Here is a 15,999-nt window from a genome sequence, read left to right on the forward strand (position 1 = left end):
TGTTTGACTAGAAATGCATTGAATAGAGACATAATGGTTAACTGTGCTGTAGCCCTGTTTGTGACCATATTTGTGAATCTAGAATAATTAAGGAACAGGGTTTATCCCTTGTGTGACATTTGGAAAGGGGTGATGAAATATGTCCTTTTGCTGGTGAAGAAATACATGTAAGCTGATAATGAAATGTTTCCTAAGCAAGCATGTGAATTTGGAGTTACTTCTCAATTCAGTGTAGTGCATACACATTGTTTATAATTGCCAGGTTGTGTTTTTAGTATGATCAGTAGTTCTTGATTACCATAGTTATGTCAGTTAGTGTTATATAAAACATACCTGGAAATGATCACAACAGAGTTTAATTATTTAGATTTTCCATGCTTTATTCAGACAGGTTCAATAAAACTACAAACAAGAAGTTGGCTCAAACTCCAAAACCAGAATCTTTCCCTGTACCCACGTTGGAAGCTAGCATTCTGGATATCCACAAGTCACAGAATTTGGGAAGAAGTGAGATACTGAATGTACAGCATAGGAGTGGACCAGTATGTTCAGCAGGAAGTAACATTATGTGCCTTAGTCAACCACAGATGTCTCTTTTGCTGAAGACAGAGGTTAGCTGATGCTTTCATGTTGGAGAGCTCATAAATAGAGGTTTTACACTTCTTTTTGTAGATGGTGGTGTCAATGCATGCTGTCTCCCTCTTTTCTCCCTGTCTCACTCACTTTCTTTCCTCATCTGTGCTGCCAGTAGATAGAGGAAAACAAAGTACTGTTAGAATTTAGGTTGGTAATGTTACGGTCTAAACTTTAGCTTGCCTATACAGGCACATACATTCCTGAGATTTCTTAACAGCTGCTTATTGTCTTTCCCCTCAAAACAACAGGTGAGCAGTCACTTACCCAACAGTTTTGACAGATTTAAAAAAAAAAAATAATCTAGATTATTACTCTTAATTGCTTTGTGCCAAAAGGAAAAAAAAGAAACACAATTTCTAGAAGGAGGAAAAAAAATACTAAAATGTAAGCATATAACTTTATTCTTCTTGAGTTCCTTGGTACCCTATTTGTTAACAAATGCTTTTCTGACACATTCAGCAGTATGTCATAAGTATATTGAATCACAGTTTTAAACAGTGATTAAAGATGAGCAGTAGTTATGAACGATCCAAACAGCATAGTATTTCCCATGCTTCTGAGTGGAAAACTAACTGTGATTGGAAAAAAGACCCTTCTGCCATCACTGATGTTTCCTTTTTCATTGCTAGTTTGAGTTTGATCATGAACTTTAATGTACTTGAAACATTAGAGCATTTTATTATTTGTTCTTAGTATTTATATCTTTATTATTTGTTCTTGCTTGTACAGTAGTGGAACAACATCTGCCTCTATTTTGTAATGCTCTAGGGTTGAAATGACAGTTCCAATTAGAAGAGCAATAAAAGTCAGGCTGTGAAATTCCCTATACCTTTATCTGTGCATGCATTGAGGATTTTTTTTAATTTATGAGGGTTTTTTATGTTTAGCTCTGTTCAGATGGGTGTTTTTAATCCTGCTTTTCTTGATGATTGACTGCCTGTTTTACAGGAAGATACTTTTGCAGTAAGCAAAGCTTCATCCAGCTTAACTCCCACTTCTCTTGATAGTAGAGGTAAGTGCTCTGCACACAGATTATTTGCCTGTATGTCAACAGCTTTCATCTTTTCAGCTTGGAAAACTGAATTGTTCTGAGGAGCAGTGGTTGTGCAAAGAAAGGAATTACAGAGCAAATGCATAAGAAAATAAAATAAAACTAACCAGATAAATAAAGCTGTATCAGTTTCTTTTAAATGAGATGAGCAGTAACAGCTCGTTCTTGCTTACAGATTTCTTCAGCAGATCAGAACTGGGATTATTTTACTGTTCTGTTGCACTGATTCTCAAGGGCATATGTTCCTGTAGTTGCCTCCATGTTGTTTGAGAGGAGAGAAATTAATGCATATTGATTCTTGGTAGTCTGTTGAATAACCTTCAGATTCTTTTTTTTCAAGAATGAATGAGAGGTAAATACTTAGCCAATCCTGATAAGCAAATTTGTTTTAAATTACTGGCAGACTAGAGTCTGGTATGTACCCAGAAATTACTGTGTCCTACATTAATTCTGTCTAGTCTGTTACGCAAAGAAGGATAGTTCTCTGTGGAGAGCTGTGATGCTTAAATAATCCTGTTATTTTTGTAAAGTTTGTTTGTTGTTGTGGGGTTTTTGTTGGTTGTTTGGTTTTGTTTATTTGGTGGTTGTTGGTTTCGTCTACCTGTTGTCTGTTTCTAAGGGTGAAGAACTTTTTTTTTTTTTTTTTTTTTTTTTTTTTACCATTTCCACAAACTATCAAGTGGCTGTTTGGAAGTAAATATTTAAATTTAACTGAGATACTTACATCCAGAATTGTGGAAAAAAATGTCCAGGAATCTCGTGGAAGGGCCTTGTGCATTGAACTACGCCTCTCCCTGTATCGACAGTTTGGTCCTTCAGTAAGAATTTGGAAAGAGAGGTTGATCTGCTGAAGTACCTTGAAGGGCACTCTGAAGATGAAATTATTCCAGAAACATTAAAGTCATCTGATAATGTAGCTGCTTTTATCTCTAAACACTATATTCAGTTCCTATCTCCCAGAATAAATTAACAGTTTGTGGTGAGTTGATCTTGGCTGGCAGTCAGATTCCCACCCATGCTGCTCTCTCCCTGTGTTCTTTCTCTACCTCTTCAGCAGGACAGGAGGAGAAAATAAGATAAAAGGCTTGTGGGTCAAGATAAGGTCTGGAGATTGCTCACCTCTGACCCATCTTGATGAATATTAATTCATTGCCAATTCTAAAATAGGGTAGGATGGTGAGAAACAAACAACAAAAAAACCCAAAAAACACTTCTTGTCCCACCTTCTCTTCTTGCTAGGCTTATCTTCATTCCTGACTCTTCTGCTTCCTCCCTGTCCCAAGCATCACAGAGGACTGGGAGTTGCAATTGGTGCAGAACATCTCCTCCCACCCACTTCTGCAGGGGTGCAGGGGCCAGCCTGCTCCCCCACGGTCATCTTCAGGGGAAATCTCCCAGTGCCTGGTGCACCTCCTCCACCTTATTTGCTGACCTTGTTGTGTGCGGAGTTTTCTTTCACACTTTTTCTTACCCCTCTCCCTGTCATAGCTCCTGCTTCAGTTTTTCCCTGTAAGTATGCTGGCACTTATACTGAGGCACTATTACTGAGCAGTTCAGCTGTGTCTGGCTGTTGGTCTGTTTTGGAGTTGGCCAAGGCTGTCAGTATCCATTTCTTGCAGAAGCCACCCTTGCAGCCTCCCACCACTAACAAAACCTTGCCATGTAAATGTATTCTGCTATTCAGTTGTTCAGTGAAAGTTTTTCTTATTCACAAAGAAAAGTCCAGATTTTGTTCTGTGTTTTCTCGGTATTAGGAATAATTACCAAATTAATTGTGAACAGTTTCAAAACTTTATTACTTCCAAGTGGAAATGCTGTTGTAGCATTGTATGTAAATGCTCTAGGACTGAGAGAGATAAACACTGAAATATATACATATATTTGTTTATGTATATAAACATAGCAGAAGTTCATTATTATAAAGAAAAATATCTTAGAAAATGAGCACAGAACTATATAGTTAGTATGACACAATATAGATTTCCAATTGTAATTCAGTTTGGCTAAATATATTTATATAGCTCTGGACCATACATGGAGTAGTTGCAGTTCTAGAAACTTCTTGGAGAAATGAAATGTGTGTGTCATATTTCAATCCTTTCTCAGAGGAATGTGGCTCTCAGCTGTATCTGCTGGTCCTTCATTAATTACTGATCCTTTTTCTTTTGGGTATTTCAGAAATATTTTTCAAATATCTTTGTATATCACTTTTTTTCCCCTCAATGGCATTTCCTGGAACACCTGCAGATGGCTCTAGTCAGCCACACGTGTCTTGGGCCAGGGTCCTTTCACAACCTCCGAAGAAAACTCTGTCATCACCAGCATCTGAAGGCCTTGCCAGAAGCAAAGGGAAGCAGGGTAGTGAAGCAAAGGTACTTGAGAATTGTCTGGACTAATTTCTGTCTCTGTGTGATTGTGTCTCTTGATGTGAAAGACTGACATTTTTTCTGGGCTTTGAACAGTGCCCACTTCTCGTGTAGCTTTTTAAGCAGCTGAAAGGAGGTTGTAGCGAGGTGGGTTTTGGTAGGCCAAGAGGAAATGGCCTCAAGTTGTGCCAGAGGAAGTTTAGATTGGGTATTAGAAGAAACTTCTTCACTGAAAGAGTTATTAAACACTGAAGTAGGCTTCCAGGGAGGTGGTTGAATCCCTGGAGGTGTTTAAAAGATGCATTGATGTGGTGCCAAGGGACATGGTTTAGCACCAGACTTGGCAGAGTTAGTGAGTGGTTGGGCTCCATGGTCTTAAAGGTCTTTTCCAACCAGAATAATTCTATGATTTTAAGTAATATAAAGTTACATTGTCAATATTGCAATTCTTCTTGTCTGGTAGTGAAGACAAGATGTCAGAAGTACAGTGCTGCTCCAGCAATACAAATTTTCAACTTTTAGGCTGGACTTTTTTCAAATTCCTGATGCTCAGAATGAGACATGACACATGGAACTCTTGCCTGATGTGGGTCCATATTTCCTGTTGAAATCTCAGTAGTCCTGATACATTCTGATTAACCATGCAAAGTGCTTCCATCTGAGTTTTTGCAGAAGCTCTGACTTTCCAGGAAATCTTGAATATTACTTGTGCCCTTAGTATCCTAGACTGGATTAATTAAAATAGCCCATTAGCTCTCTAAGTGCATTCACTTCCTTTTATTTTGGTAGATGGTAATGAAATAAATCAGTTTCTAATGGTCTTGCCTTACAGTTTTTTCAGCAGTCAGAAACAAAAAATGATGCTAGTGAAACTGAACCTGAAGAAGCATCAGAAAAGAAGAAAAAAAAGAAGAAAAAGAAGAAAAAACCAAACTCACTCACGGATGCAGAGAAACCTCAAAATGAAGCTAGTATAATACAGGAACCACCAAGGATTGAGGTACAGGGAAGAAGTTTCAGTTGTTCTTTTAAGTGTTATGTGTGTATTGGAACACCAGATGTTAACACAGCTTTGTACAAATTTGATTTCAAATTCCATGGGTAGAGAGTAGTGGTTCAGTTGAGGTGTTTATCAGAAGTCACTGGTAGGGGAATAGTTGGGAATATACTGGTTACAATTCCACGCATCTCATATCTGTAAGCAGTTTCTGTGTAACACAGGTGTCATTTGCTATTGTTAATTCCAGGGTTTTTTCTAATTCATGTAGCTGCCATATTCATATTAGTATTTTGGTTCTTCTGTGTGTCAGTAGTGTGCTGACTTCAGGGTCTCCTACATTAGAGAATTGTTTTATGGTATGTGGTTTAATGGTGTTTCATTGAAAGCCAGTACTGCACAGCACTACGTACATGTGTTAATTTATTATGCTTGATCAAGTATGCATGTTTGTGTAATGACATCATAAAGAGTCCTTCCTGGCTGGATTCTGCTCTGTGTATTTTAACATGGAACACAGAGCAGGATTATGGCTACATGTTCTCTTCATTGTGTTGTTCATTGTCCTGCAATGACAAAAGATACAACTTCTCACAGATGTCTTCAATAGAGAGCTATGGATAGAATGGACTTAAACATCTCTTGGGAGGGGGCATTCCCAACCACTCCAGGCAACCTCTTCACAAATCTCACTGCCCTCATACTGAAGAATTCTTTTCTAAGATCTAATCTAAAGCTGCTGTCCCTCAGCTTAAAACCATTCTTCCTGGTCTGCCACTAGACCCTTTTACAGAAAGTTGCTCTCTGGCTTTCCTGTAGGCTCCCTTCGGGTAGTGGAATCAGGAATCTCCAGCTTCTTCCCCTCAAGAGAGCACCCTCATTTTTACTGTATGCTATCATACAGTGTCTGATCTGTGAATGGCTTATCTAAACAGAAAGAGAATGGCGGGAGTCATGGAAAAGAGTAGGAAGGAAATGGCAATAAAAACAAAAAGGAAAGAAATGGCATAGAACCACTGAATGGGACGCATGCATTGCACTGAAATTCATGGTGAGGATGCATTGTCTGTTGTAAACAGTGAGGGACTGTTTTCAGATTCTCCTGGCTTGCTGGGAATGCTTTTGTGCTCATCTGTTTGAAAAATGAGTGAAACATTCTTGTGTGATGCTCTTTAAATAGGAGAGCATGAAAGCAGCTTAGATATGAGTGTTTGTTCTTAAAGGCACAGCCTCAAACGACCACAGTATTTTTTCTGTATTTTTTCACCCAAAAGAATTCCAGGCACCGATCATATAGGAGCTGCATCTTGTACTTAAACCACACATACAATTTTTGCATTATATATTTGCCTATCTGATCGATAATCATACCCAGGCAATACTTGTAGATCAATACACTGAAGACAGAGAAGAGCAGACGCTCTAAAACCCAAAACACCTTCATGTTTGCTCATTCGACTCAAGCAAGCAATAAATCAAACTAATTTGTCACCAAGCCCTGAATTGGGCAGCCAATAATGTGGTAGGTTGAGAGAGGGCTTAGCTCTCCCTCCTCCACAGAGTAAGAAACCACAGCTAACTCAGTCAAAGAGCAAAAGCTATATATTTACAAGCATATATGGAAAGCAGGTTATATATGACACAATATATACAGGTATTTACAATATATACACAGAAATATACAGCAAAGATCCCCTCTCTCCCCCCCTTACCTCCCTTTTTCCCCAGAAAGGGGTTAGAGAGAGAGAAAGGCAAGTTACTAAGGAAAGGAGTTGTTAGTAAGCTTCAAAAGCCCATGCAGGATTAGTTTTTGCTTATCTGAAGGCCAACTCCAGCAGTTCGCAGAAGAAGCAGGCAGGGAGAACAGGCTGAAACTCCAACTCCCCCAACTCCCAAACCGAACTGAACTGAGGGAAAAAAAATTCCAACTGCTTTACAATCTAAAGCTGCATTTTTGTTTATCAACCATTGAAATTCGTTTAGAATATCAGAATGTTTTGGTTCTAGTACCGAAAACATTAGCCAGTGTGTTCCAGCAGTGTTTGTTCTTAAAGGCACAGCCTCAAACGACCACAATATGGAACTTGTGGGCACACAGGAAGGTTCTGGTACATGCAGCAGCTCACAGGAGCAAGGTATTGGATTGCTTACTAAAAGCAGTGCTTGCAAAAAGCATTCATTTACAGATTGTTAAAGAGCATAAACAGATGCATTTGGGGAAGAGTAATCCTGTTTTTCCAAACACAAGGGTAGGTCCTGAGCTAGATGCTTGTTGTGCAGGGAAAGAATGGAGGCTGCTGTTGATAATCAGTTCAGTGCTGGTTGTACTACTGGCCAAATGTGTAAACAGTGCTGGGAATTGTGAGGAAAATAGAAAAGAAAGTGCATTATGACAATGCAGAAATCCAGGATATATCCAGTCTAAATATAGTGTGGATTTTGTTTTTTTGCTTTACCTCCACTCTTTGAAAAAATAGACATATCTGAACTACAAAAAGATAGACAAAAGGCTCCAAAAATAACGAAAGGTATGAATCAGCTTCTGTAGGAGGCAAGACTGAAAAAATGGGACTTCTCAATATGAAAAACACATCTCTAAGTGGAAATCAGAAGTGACAAGGAAATAAAAGGGACATTATTTGATCTTTGTTCTGATTTTGTTTGATGTCCTCTGGTTCTTACAGGTGATGGGTTTAAAAGCAAATACAAAGAGGTATCACATGGAGTGGTAGATTTTAATTATTCATTTTGCATCAGGGTATTGCAAGTGCTGGAAATTTATTTGAATTTAAGAAGTGATTGGAAAGATAGAAATAAAAATTATTCTTTTGAGAGCTATTTAAACACAAAGGCACTACCTCTAGTTCAAGATGTCCCTAAGCTGGAGGTGTTTGTGAAACATTTTTGTCCTTTCTTGCAGTCAATTTCTGGCATACTTCTGTGCCTCTTCAAAAGTAGTTAGTGAAGTGTGTTTGTCCTTAAGCTGCAGCTTCCTAGCTTGGGCTGTTTACATAAAATCTTCCAGGCTGCAGAATTGTTAAATATTCTCAGTAGTGGCTTCTCAGAAAGTGGAAGAAGAAACAAGTGAATGAAAAGCAAGCTGGTGGACCAAGATCATTGTGGTTGACACAGTGGGTGTAAGTTAGACTGTTACCCATAACATCCTCATAGAAAATCTCAGGAAATGTGGCATAGATGGCTGGCCCGTGAGGTGGATTGCAAATGGGCTTGACAACAGAGTTCAGGGGGTCATCATCAGTGGCACAGAGTCAACTTGGAGGCCTGTGGCCAGTGGTGTTGTGATTAAGAGGTTATTAATTTATGAATGTAATATGATTAATATAAATAATATTTTATTATTAAACTTATTAATAACTGGTTAATCACTATTTTATATACAGATTCTAGTGCATGATTGTGAAATACATCCCATAAGTGGTTTAGTATTTATGATTTGGATTCAATTAGAATATTTGCAGAATTACTTTCTATTAATATAATGAAGGGTGCAGTTCTGCCCCTTGTCCATCAGATGGCGACTCGATAGGACGCTGGTGGCATAACTATGTACAGAAACATTACAAGGTGTCAGAGGTTACTCTCCTAGACGTGGGTGCTTTGAACCAAATGCTAATGAGTGGAAAGCACGTGGAAGATGCACTCTGTCCTTTGTTGCAGCAAGGTTAGGTTCGGGCAGACTGCTGTCACTGGGCTGGTTTCTGGCTGGTCTGGACAGTGACAGTGGGGGCAACCTTCTCCCTCCCATGGCAGTGGAGATGGGATGGAACATAGGTTAGCCAGTAGGCAGGTTCCCTTGGCAGGACTCAAGTGGCTCACTCTGGATGGCAGGGAGCGGTCCTGCAGGATCAGCCCAGCAGGGCTGGTAGGGCTGGTCTTGGGAGGGAGTCAGCCCTCACAAAGTCAGCCCACATGGCAGGGTGGGGCGACAATTCCCGGTAGGCGGGTTCAGAGGTTTCCAACCTGGCATGGTTGCAGGCAGGGCCAGAACTGGCAGGGTCAGCCTGGTGGCAATGGGCTTTGGGGCTGTCATGGACAGCCGTCGGGAAGAAGGTGGCTGCGCAGAGCGGTGGCTTTCCCTTTGCTTGGCTCGAAGGAGCGAGCAGGACCCTCTCGGAGCGGTCCCAGTTTTGCAGCACAGGGCACAAATGGTGCACTGGATTTCCCTGAGGTTCACAGGGCACGGAGCAGCAGAAATGACAGCTCCTCTTCTCTCCTGCAAATGGCGGGGTCACGCAGGCATGCAGCGAAACGCTAGTCTTGCTCTGTGCAAGCGGCTACGCACACCTGGGGGCTCGTCAGTTTGCTGCTTAAGGCTGAGGCAGACATTTGGACTGCCAGCCTCAGCTAAATCCCTTCCCCAGCAACTGGGCAGGTCTTACCTTTGCAGGTCCAGTCCTCTTGAAGATGTGGTAAGGAGAGAGACAACAAATTGGGGTAATACTTACAGGTTTCTTGAGGCTAGATTTGGCTAATGGGCACTCTGGTAAATGACTGGCTTCAGCCTACAGGAGGCATGAAGCTAGAATTATGCCCGTACTTGGCCTTTGTTCCCCTCATGAAAGGAGGGGGAACTTGTCCACGTGCTGGGACAAGTTTCAGTATCTGGGCATAATGTGCCTTCACCACAGGTGTTCCCCAGGGATTGGTATTGGGTCCAGTTTTTTTCAGTGTCTTTATTAACAACCTGGATGAGGGGATTGAGAGTACTCTCATCAAGTTCACTGAAGATACAAAACTGAGGGGGTGGATGACTAATTGTTGACTAATTTACATGTTTATTCCCATACTGTAGTCAAGAGTCACTACTCTCTTGACTGCCCTTTTTGTTCACCACCACTCACATGACTTAAGGAAGAGTTGCACAGCTGGACACTGTACTGGAAGAAGAGGGAATTCATTTTTGAGGCTGCTAAATCACCCCAAAACCACTTCTTTAGGAGCCTTTTACCTCTGATTATGTGTATCAGCTGGACCTTTTTCTCTTGAAAGCTCTTTCATCTGCAAATGAAATCAGCTGCAGTATAGGTAGCTGTACCATTGCAGTGCTGTACAGTGCAGTCATCACACTGATAATTGGTGCCCGTTTTTCTGCAGTGAAACAAATTACAGGGAATATTTGATAAGCAGCGAGAAAATAATTTGAAGGTAGGGAAATTAATTTTGAGAGTATAGACTCGATAGTGCTTACTAAAATCATCTGCTTTTTTTATTATTTAGGATGCTGAGGAGTTTCCTGATCTGACAGCTGCTTCTGATAGGAGGAACCAGCCCAGATCTCAGAAATCATTATTTACTCCTGCTTTCAGAAAGCAGTCTGAAGTAAGTACTCTTAGAATATCATGTGAATGTTAAGAAAATAAGCAGGAAAAGATTGCCTGTTTTAGATTAGATTAGAGATGGAATTCTTTAGAATAAATGCAGATGTTTATAGAATAGAATTAACCAGATTGGAAAAGAGCTTTGAGATTGAGTCCAACCTATCACCAAACACCATCTAATCAACTAAACCATGGCACCAAGCACCCCATCCAGTTTCTTCCTAAACACCTCCAGTGATGGTGACTCCACCACCTCCCTGGGCAGCCCATTCCAATGGGCAATCACTCTTTCTATGAAGAACTTCTTCCTAACATCCAACCCAAACCTCCCCTGGTGCAGCTTGAGACTGTGTCCTCTTGTTCTAATGCTGGCCACCCGGGAGAAGAGACCAACCCTCACCTGGCTACAACCCCCCTTCAGGTAGTTGGAGAGAGCAAGAAGGTCTCCCCTGAGCCTCCTCTTCTCCAGGCTAAGCAACCCCAGCTCCCTCAGCCTCTCCTCATGGGGCTTGTGCTCCAAACCCCTCCCCAGTTTTGTTGCCCTTCTCTGGACATGTTCTAGCAAGTCAACATCTTTTCTAAACTGAGGAGCCCAGAACTGGACACAGGACTCAAGGTGTGGCCTAACCAGTGCTGAGTACAGTGGCCAATGACTTCCCTGATCCTGCTGGTCACGCTGTTCCTGATACAGGCCAGGATGCCATTGGCCTTCTTGGCCACCTGGGCACACTGATGGCTCATGTTCAGCCTACTGTGAACCAGTACCCCCAGGTCCTTCTCTGCCTGGCTGCTCTCCAGCCACTCTGACCCCAGCCTGTAGCACTGCATGGGGTTGTTGTGGCCAGTGTGTAGAACCTGGCACTTAGATGTGTTCAATCTCATGCCCTTGGACTCTGCCCATCTGTCCAGCCTGTCGAGGTCCCTCTGCAGAACTCTCCTGCCCTCTAACAGATCAACTCCTGGCCCCAGCTTGGTGTCATCTGCAAATTTACTGATGATGGACTCAATCCTCTCATCTGGATCATCAGTAAAGATATTGAATAGGATGGGGCCCAGCACTGATCCCTGGGGCACACCACTAGTGACTGGCTGCCAGCTGGATGTGGCACCATTCACCACCACTCTCTGGGCTCGGCCCTCCAGCCAGTTCCTAACCCAGCACAGAGTGCTGCTGTCCAAGCCACAAGCTGACAGCTTGGCCAGGAGTTTGCTGTGGGGGACGGTGTCAAAGGCCTTGCTGAGGTCCAGGTAGACTACATCCACAGCCTTCCCCACATCCACCAGGCAGTCACCTGATCATAGAAGGAGATCAGGTTGGTCAGGCAGGACCTGCCCTTCCTATAGCCATGCTGGCTGGGCCTGATCCCTTGGCCATCCTGGAAGTGCTGTGTGATTGCACTCAAAATGACCTGTTCCATAATCTTGCCTGGCACTGAGGTCAGGCTGACAGGTCTGGAATTCCCTGGCTGCTCCTTCCAGCCCTTCTTGTGGATGGGCACAACATTGGCCAGCTTCCAGTCTTATGGGACCTCTCCAGTGAGCCAGGACTGCTGAAAAATGATGGAGAACAGCTTGGCCAGCTCATCTGTCAGCTCTCTCGGCACCTTAGGATGGATCCCATCCGGTCCCATGGACTTGTGGGGATCCAAGCAGCTAAGGAGGTCTCAAACTACCTCCCTCCTGGAACAGAGGAAAACTATACTGCTCCCTGGCTCCATCTGCCAGCTCAGAAGACAACCTATCTTGCTATTAAAAATTGAGGCAAAGAAAGTGTTAAGTACCTCTGCCTTTTCCTTATCTTCTACTATGTTCCCCTCCATGTCCACCAAGGAGTGGAGGTTGTCCTTGCTTCTCCTCTTGCTGTTAATATATTTGTAGAATTATTTTTTGTTGTCCTTCACAGCAGAGAACAGTCTAAGCTCTAAATGCACTTTGGCCTCTCTGATTTTTTTCCTGCATGACCTAGCAACATCCCTAAACATTCCATGAGCTACCTCACCTTTCTTCCAAAGATGACACACCCTCTGTTTTTCCCTTAATTCACCCAGAAGTTCATCACCCATCCAGGCTGGCCGTCTGCCCTGGCGGCGAATCTTCCGGCACACTGGCACAGCCTGTTCCTGTGCCTTCAAGAGTTCTTCCTTGACGTAGGTCCAGCCCTGCTGGACCCCTTTGTTTTTAAGGGCTGTTTCCCAAGTTACCTTCTGAGTTAGTTCCTTGAGTAATCTGAAGTCCACCCTCTGGAAGTCCAGAGTGGAGGTTTTGTTGCTGCCCCTCTTAGCTTGACTGCGTATTGAACACTCAATTATCTCATGGTCACTGGACCCCAGACAGCCTCCAACCACCACATCTCCCACCAGCCCTTCTCTGTTTGTAAAAAGGAGGTCAAGCAAAGCCTTACTCCTGGTAGGCTCACACAGCAGCTGGGATAAGTAGCTGTTCTCCATACATTCTAAGAACCTCCTAGACTGCCTCCTCTCTGCTGTGTTAAATTCCCAGCAGGTATCAGACAGGTTAAAGTCACTCATAAGAACAAGGTCTGGCAATCTTGAGACAGCCTCTAGCTGCCTATAGAGTAATCCATCAACTTCTTCATCCTGGTTGGGTGGTCTGTAACAGACTCCAACCAGGATGTCTGCCTTGTTGGTCTTCCCTCTAATTTTCACCCACAGGCACTCAAGCTAGTCATCCTTGATCTCTAGTTCCATGGTGTCTAGAGTCTCCCTGATGTACAGGGCCACTCCTCCACCCCTTCTACCTCACCTTTCTCTCCTGAAGAGCCTGTAGCCATCAGTTACAGTGCTCCAGTCCTGTGAGTCATCCCACCATGTTTCTGTGATGGCAACTACATCGTAACTCCCCTGCTGTAACAAGGCTTCTATTTCCTCTTGTTTGTTACCCATGCTGCATGTATTAGTGTACATGCACTTCAGCTGGGCTGCTGGTTTCACCCCTGACTCCAGCTTACCAGCCCCAGACTCCTGTCTGGGGGGACTGGTTTCTTGGAGTTCTGTCTGTAGCAGTCCCTTTAGGTACTGTGTGGACAGGGAAGAGCTACTCAGTGTATTTGGTAGATTCTTACCATTTCAAAGGAGGTACTGTTTTGGTCTCTGAATTGCTGCCTAAACTCTGGGCTCCTAACTCTTGACAAAGGCACCAACTTAATGTTAGCTTAAACAAATTGCATTTATGTAGTCTTATTTTCCTGCAGGTAGTGTTTCAGTTTAATTTTCCATTTCATAAAAATAATAAGATGACTCAATTTCTGCCTTTGCTGTTTGTTTATATAATCAAATTTCAGGGGCATCTGAACAGTGTAACACTCTGTTCTCCAGCTGTGCAAGGGCAAGAATTTGAGTCTGACACCTATTGTAAATCCAAAATTGCTGCCTCCCCTCCCCAGCATAAGTGAAATAAATCCCAAGGATGAATTTGGAAATTTGTTCAATATAGGAATGAATCCAAAGCATAAATCACAAGGGTTGAAAATATGATTGCTCTTGCAAAGCAAATAATATAAATAATAAAGGTGAAATTCTAGGTTTCAGTTTCTTTGAAACTAGTTTTGCTGCTAGAAAATTTTGTCTGTGTTGGTTTTTTTCACTGAATATTTGTGGTTTAAAAAAAAAGAAACCATGCCAGAAAACAGAGAACTAAACCCCTTGTTTGCAGCATTAAAGTGTGTTGAGAGGGAGGAATGCCCAGGGAAAGGCACTGTAATTGTGCAGACCAGATTTGTTACAGAGAAAGTGCATGTCAGTTGACAAAAAACTTTCAGCTTTGTAGGTGTAAGTGGGACATAACCTCTCAAAGTTTATGTAAGTTGTAGAGGTGCAATTATTAGGCCACTGCTCTGTAACAAAAGTTTGAAGTTCAAGCTGCTGATTTTTTTTAACTTCCACATCTGAAAAAAAGAAGGAAACCATGACTAAGTATATGGCATCCAATAAATGATCACACTTTTAGAAGGCCACAATAAGGTACTCTTTGAGACTTCTCTTCTTCAGAAATCTGTTTGCTCAAATCTGTTTGCCTTTTATTGTAGAAGAGATGTTCCAATCCTCTGACCATTTTTATAGACTTCCTCTGGACATACTCTAGCAGTATGCTAGTGCTGTTCTTGTGCAGGGGACCTTGGAACTGCACAGAGGACTTCAGCTGGGAACATGGAAGGGTAGACAAGAGGAGGAGAATCACACCTCTTGGTCTCCTGGCCATGTTTCTTTTTCCACACAGCCCAGAAAAAAAGTTAGCTTTCTGGAATGCAAATACATAATTGTGGCTCATGTCCATTTTTTCAACCACCAGTGTCCTCAAGTCTTTCTCTGCAGGACTGCCTTCAATCCATTTATCCTACAGCCTGTATTGATACTGAGGGTTGCTCCAGCCCAGGTCCAGAACCTCGCACTTGACCTTGTTGAACTTCGTGAGGTTCATGCAAGTCCACTCCTCATGCCAGTCAATGTCTCTGGATGGCATCCCTTCTCTAAATTCTATCCACTCTACCACCCAGCTATGTGTCATTCACAAACTTACTGAGGATGCATTCAGTCCCGTTGTCTACATTGCATTTGAATTTAGTATCATCTTCACTTTACTCTTTTCCGTGTGTCCTGAAATATTTTCCCTTCCTCCTTGTCACTTTTTTGTCTCTACATTTAAAAGATCCATCTTCATGGAGAGCCTTGGGATACTCGATCTCCCACGCTGGATGGAACTCCTAAAGTGGATGGACTATCAGGGAAGCAAATTTCATCCTCTACATTAGAAAGAAGGAAAATGCAGGTAAATGAATTAATGTTTGAAAAGAAGTCAAAATTACAAAGGAAATTAGCCTATTTAAATAGAAGACTACCCAGTGAAACAAACAATACAAATGGAGCAAATGTGCTCCTTTAAGAAGCACACCACCCACAGTGCCCTTGCACAACAGGTACGAGGCTCTGTGGGAGGATCTGGTTGTGAACAAGGGTGAGGGCTCACAAAGGCCAGAAGTGCCACAAAGGCCAACTCACCTGAGGCCAGCCATGAAGACTGACCCTGAAAATAAAAATGGGAGGGTCATTGTTGTAGGTGACTCCCAGCTGAGGGGAGCAGAGGGCCTGATACACAGACCGGACCCACTTCATAGCGAGGTCTGCTGTCTCCCTGGTGCCCAGGTAAAGGATGTCATAGGTAAACTTCCCACCCTTGTGAGTCCTTCAGACTATTAAACATTTCTGGTTTTGAGGTGGGTAGTGATGATGCAGCAGTGAGAGGCTCACAATCAATTAAAAGAGACTTCAGGACCTTGGGGCAACTGCTAAAGGGATAGGAGCTGAAGTTGTGTTCTCCTCCATCTCTCTGACATTAGCAATGGATGAGGGAACATTTAGGAAGAGCCAAGAGGTCAATTCATGGCTCTGGGACTGGTGTCAGTGACAGAGGTTAGAATTTTATGATCACAGCTCTGTTTACAGGGCATCAGAGCTGCAGGCAACCAATGGGATGCACCTGTCCCAGAGGGACAAAAGAATTCTAGGACAGAAGTAGGCAGGGCTCATTGATAGGGCTTTAAACTAGATTTGAAGGGGGAAGGGGATGTTAAACTCATGCTTGCCTGTGACAAAC

The 15,999-nt window shown here is 42.6% G+C and overlaps 1 protein-coding gene across 1 annotated transcript in view; it reads left to right on the plus strand.

The window, feature by feature from the left end:
- Positions 1-15,999, plus strand: part of SECISBP2 (SECIS binding protein 2) — a 29,699-nt gene that overhangs the window by 2,242 nt on the left and 11,458 nt on the right. The window contains exons 3-8 of the mRNA XM_054178776.1: positions 388-542; positions 1,585-1,648; positions 3,926-4,059; positions 4,886-5,053; positions 10,289-10,390; positions 15,055-15,174. Of these exons, the coding sequence (XP_054034751.1) occupies positions 388-542; positions 1,585-1,648; positions 3,926-4,059; positions 4,886-5,053; positions 10,289-10,390; positions 15,055-15,174 (743 nt within the window). The remainder of the gene's footprint in view (positions 1-387; positions 543-1,584; positions 1,649-3,925; positions 4,060-4,885; positions 5,054-10,288; positions 10,391-15,054; positions 15,175-15,999) is intronic.

This window comes from Dryobates pubescens, chromosome Z, assembly GCF_014839835.1.
Source record: "Dryobates pubescens isolate bDryPub1 chromosome Z, bDryPub1.pri, whole genome shotgun sequence".
NCBI classification, from domain to species: Eukaryota; Metazoa; Chordata; class Aves; order Piciformes; family Picidae; genus Dryobates; species Dryobates pubescens.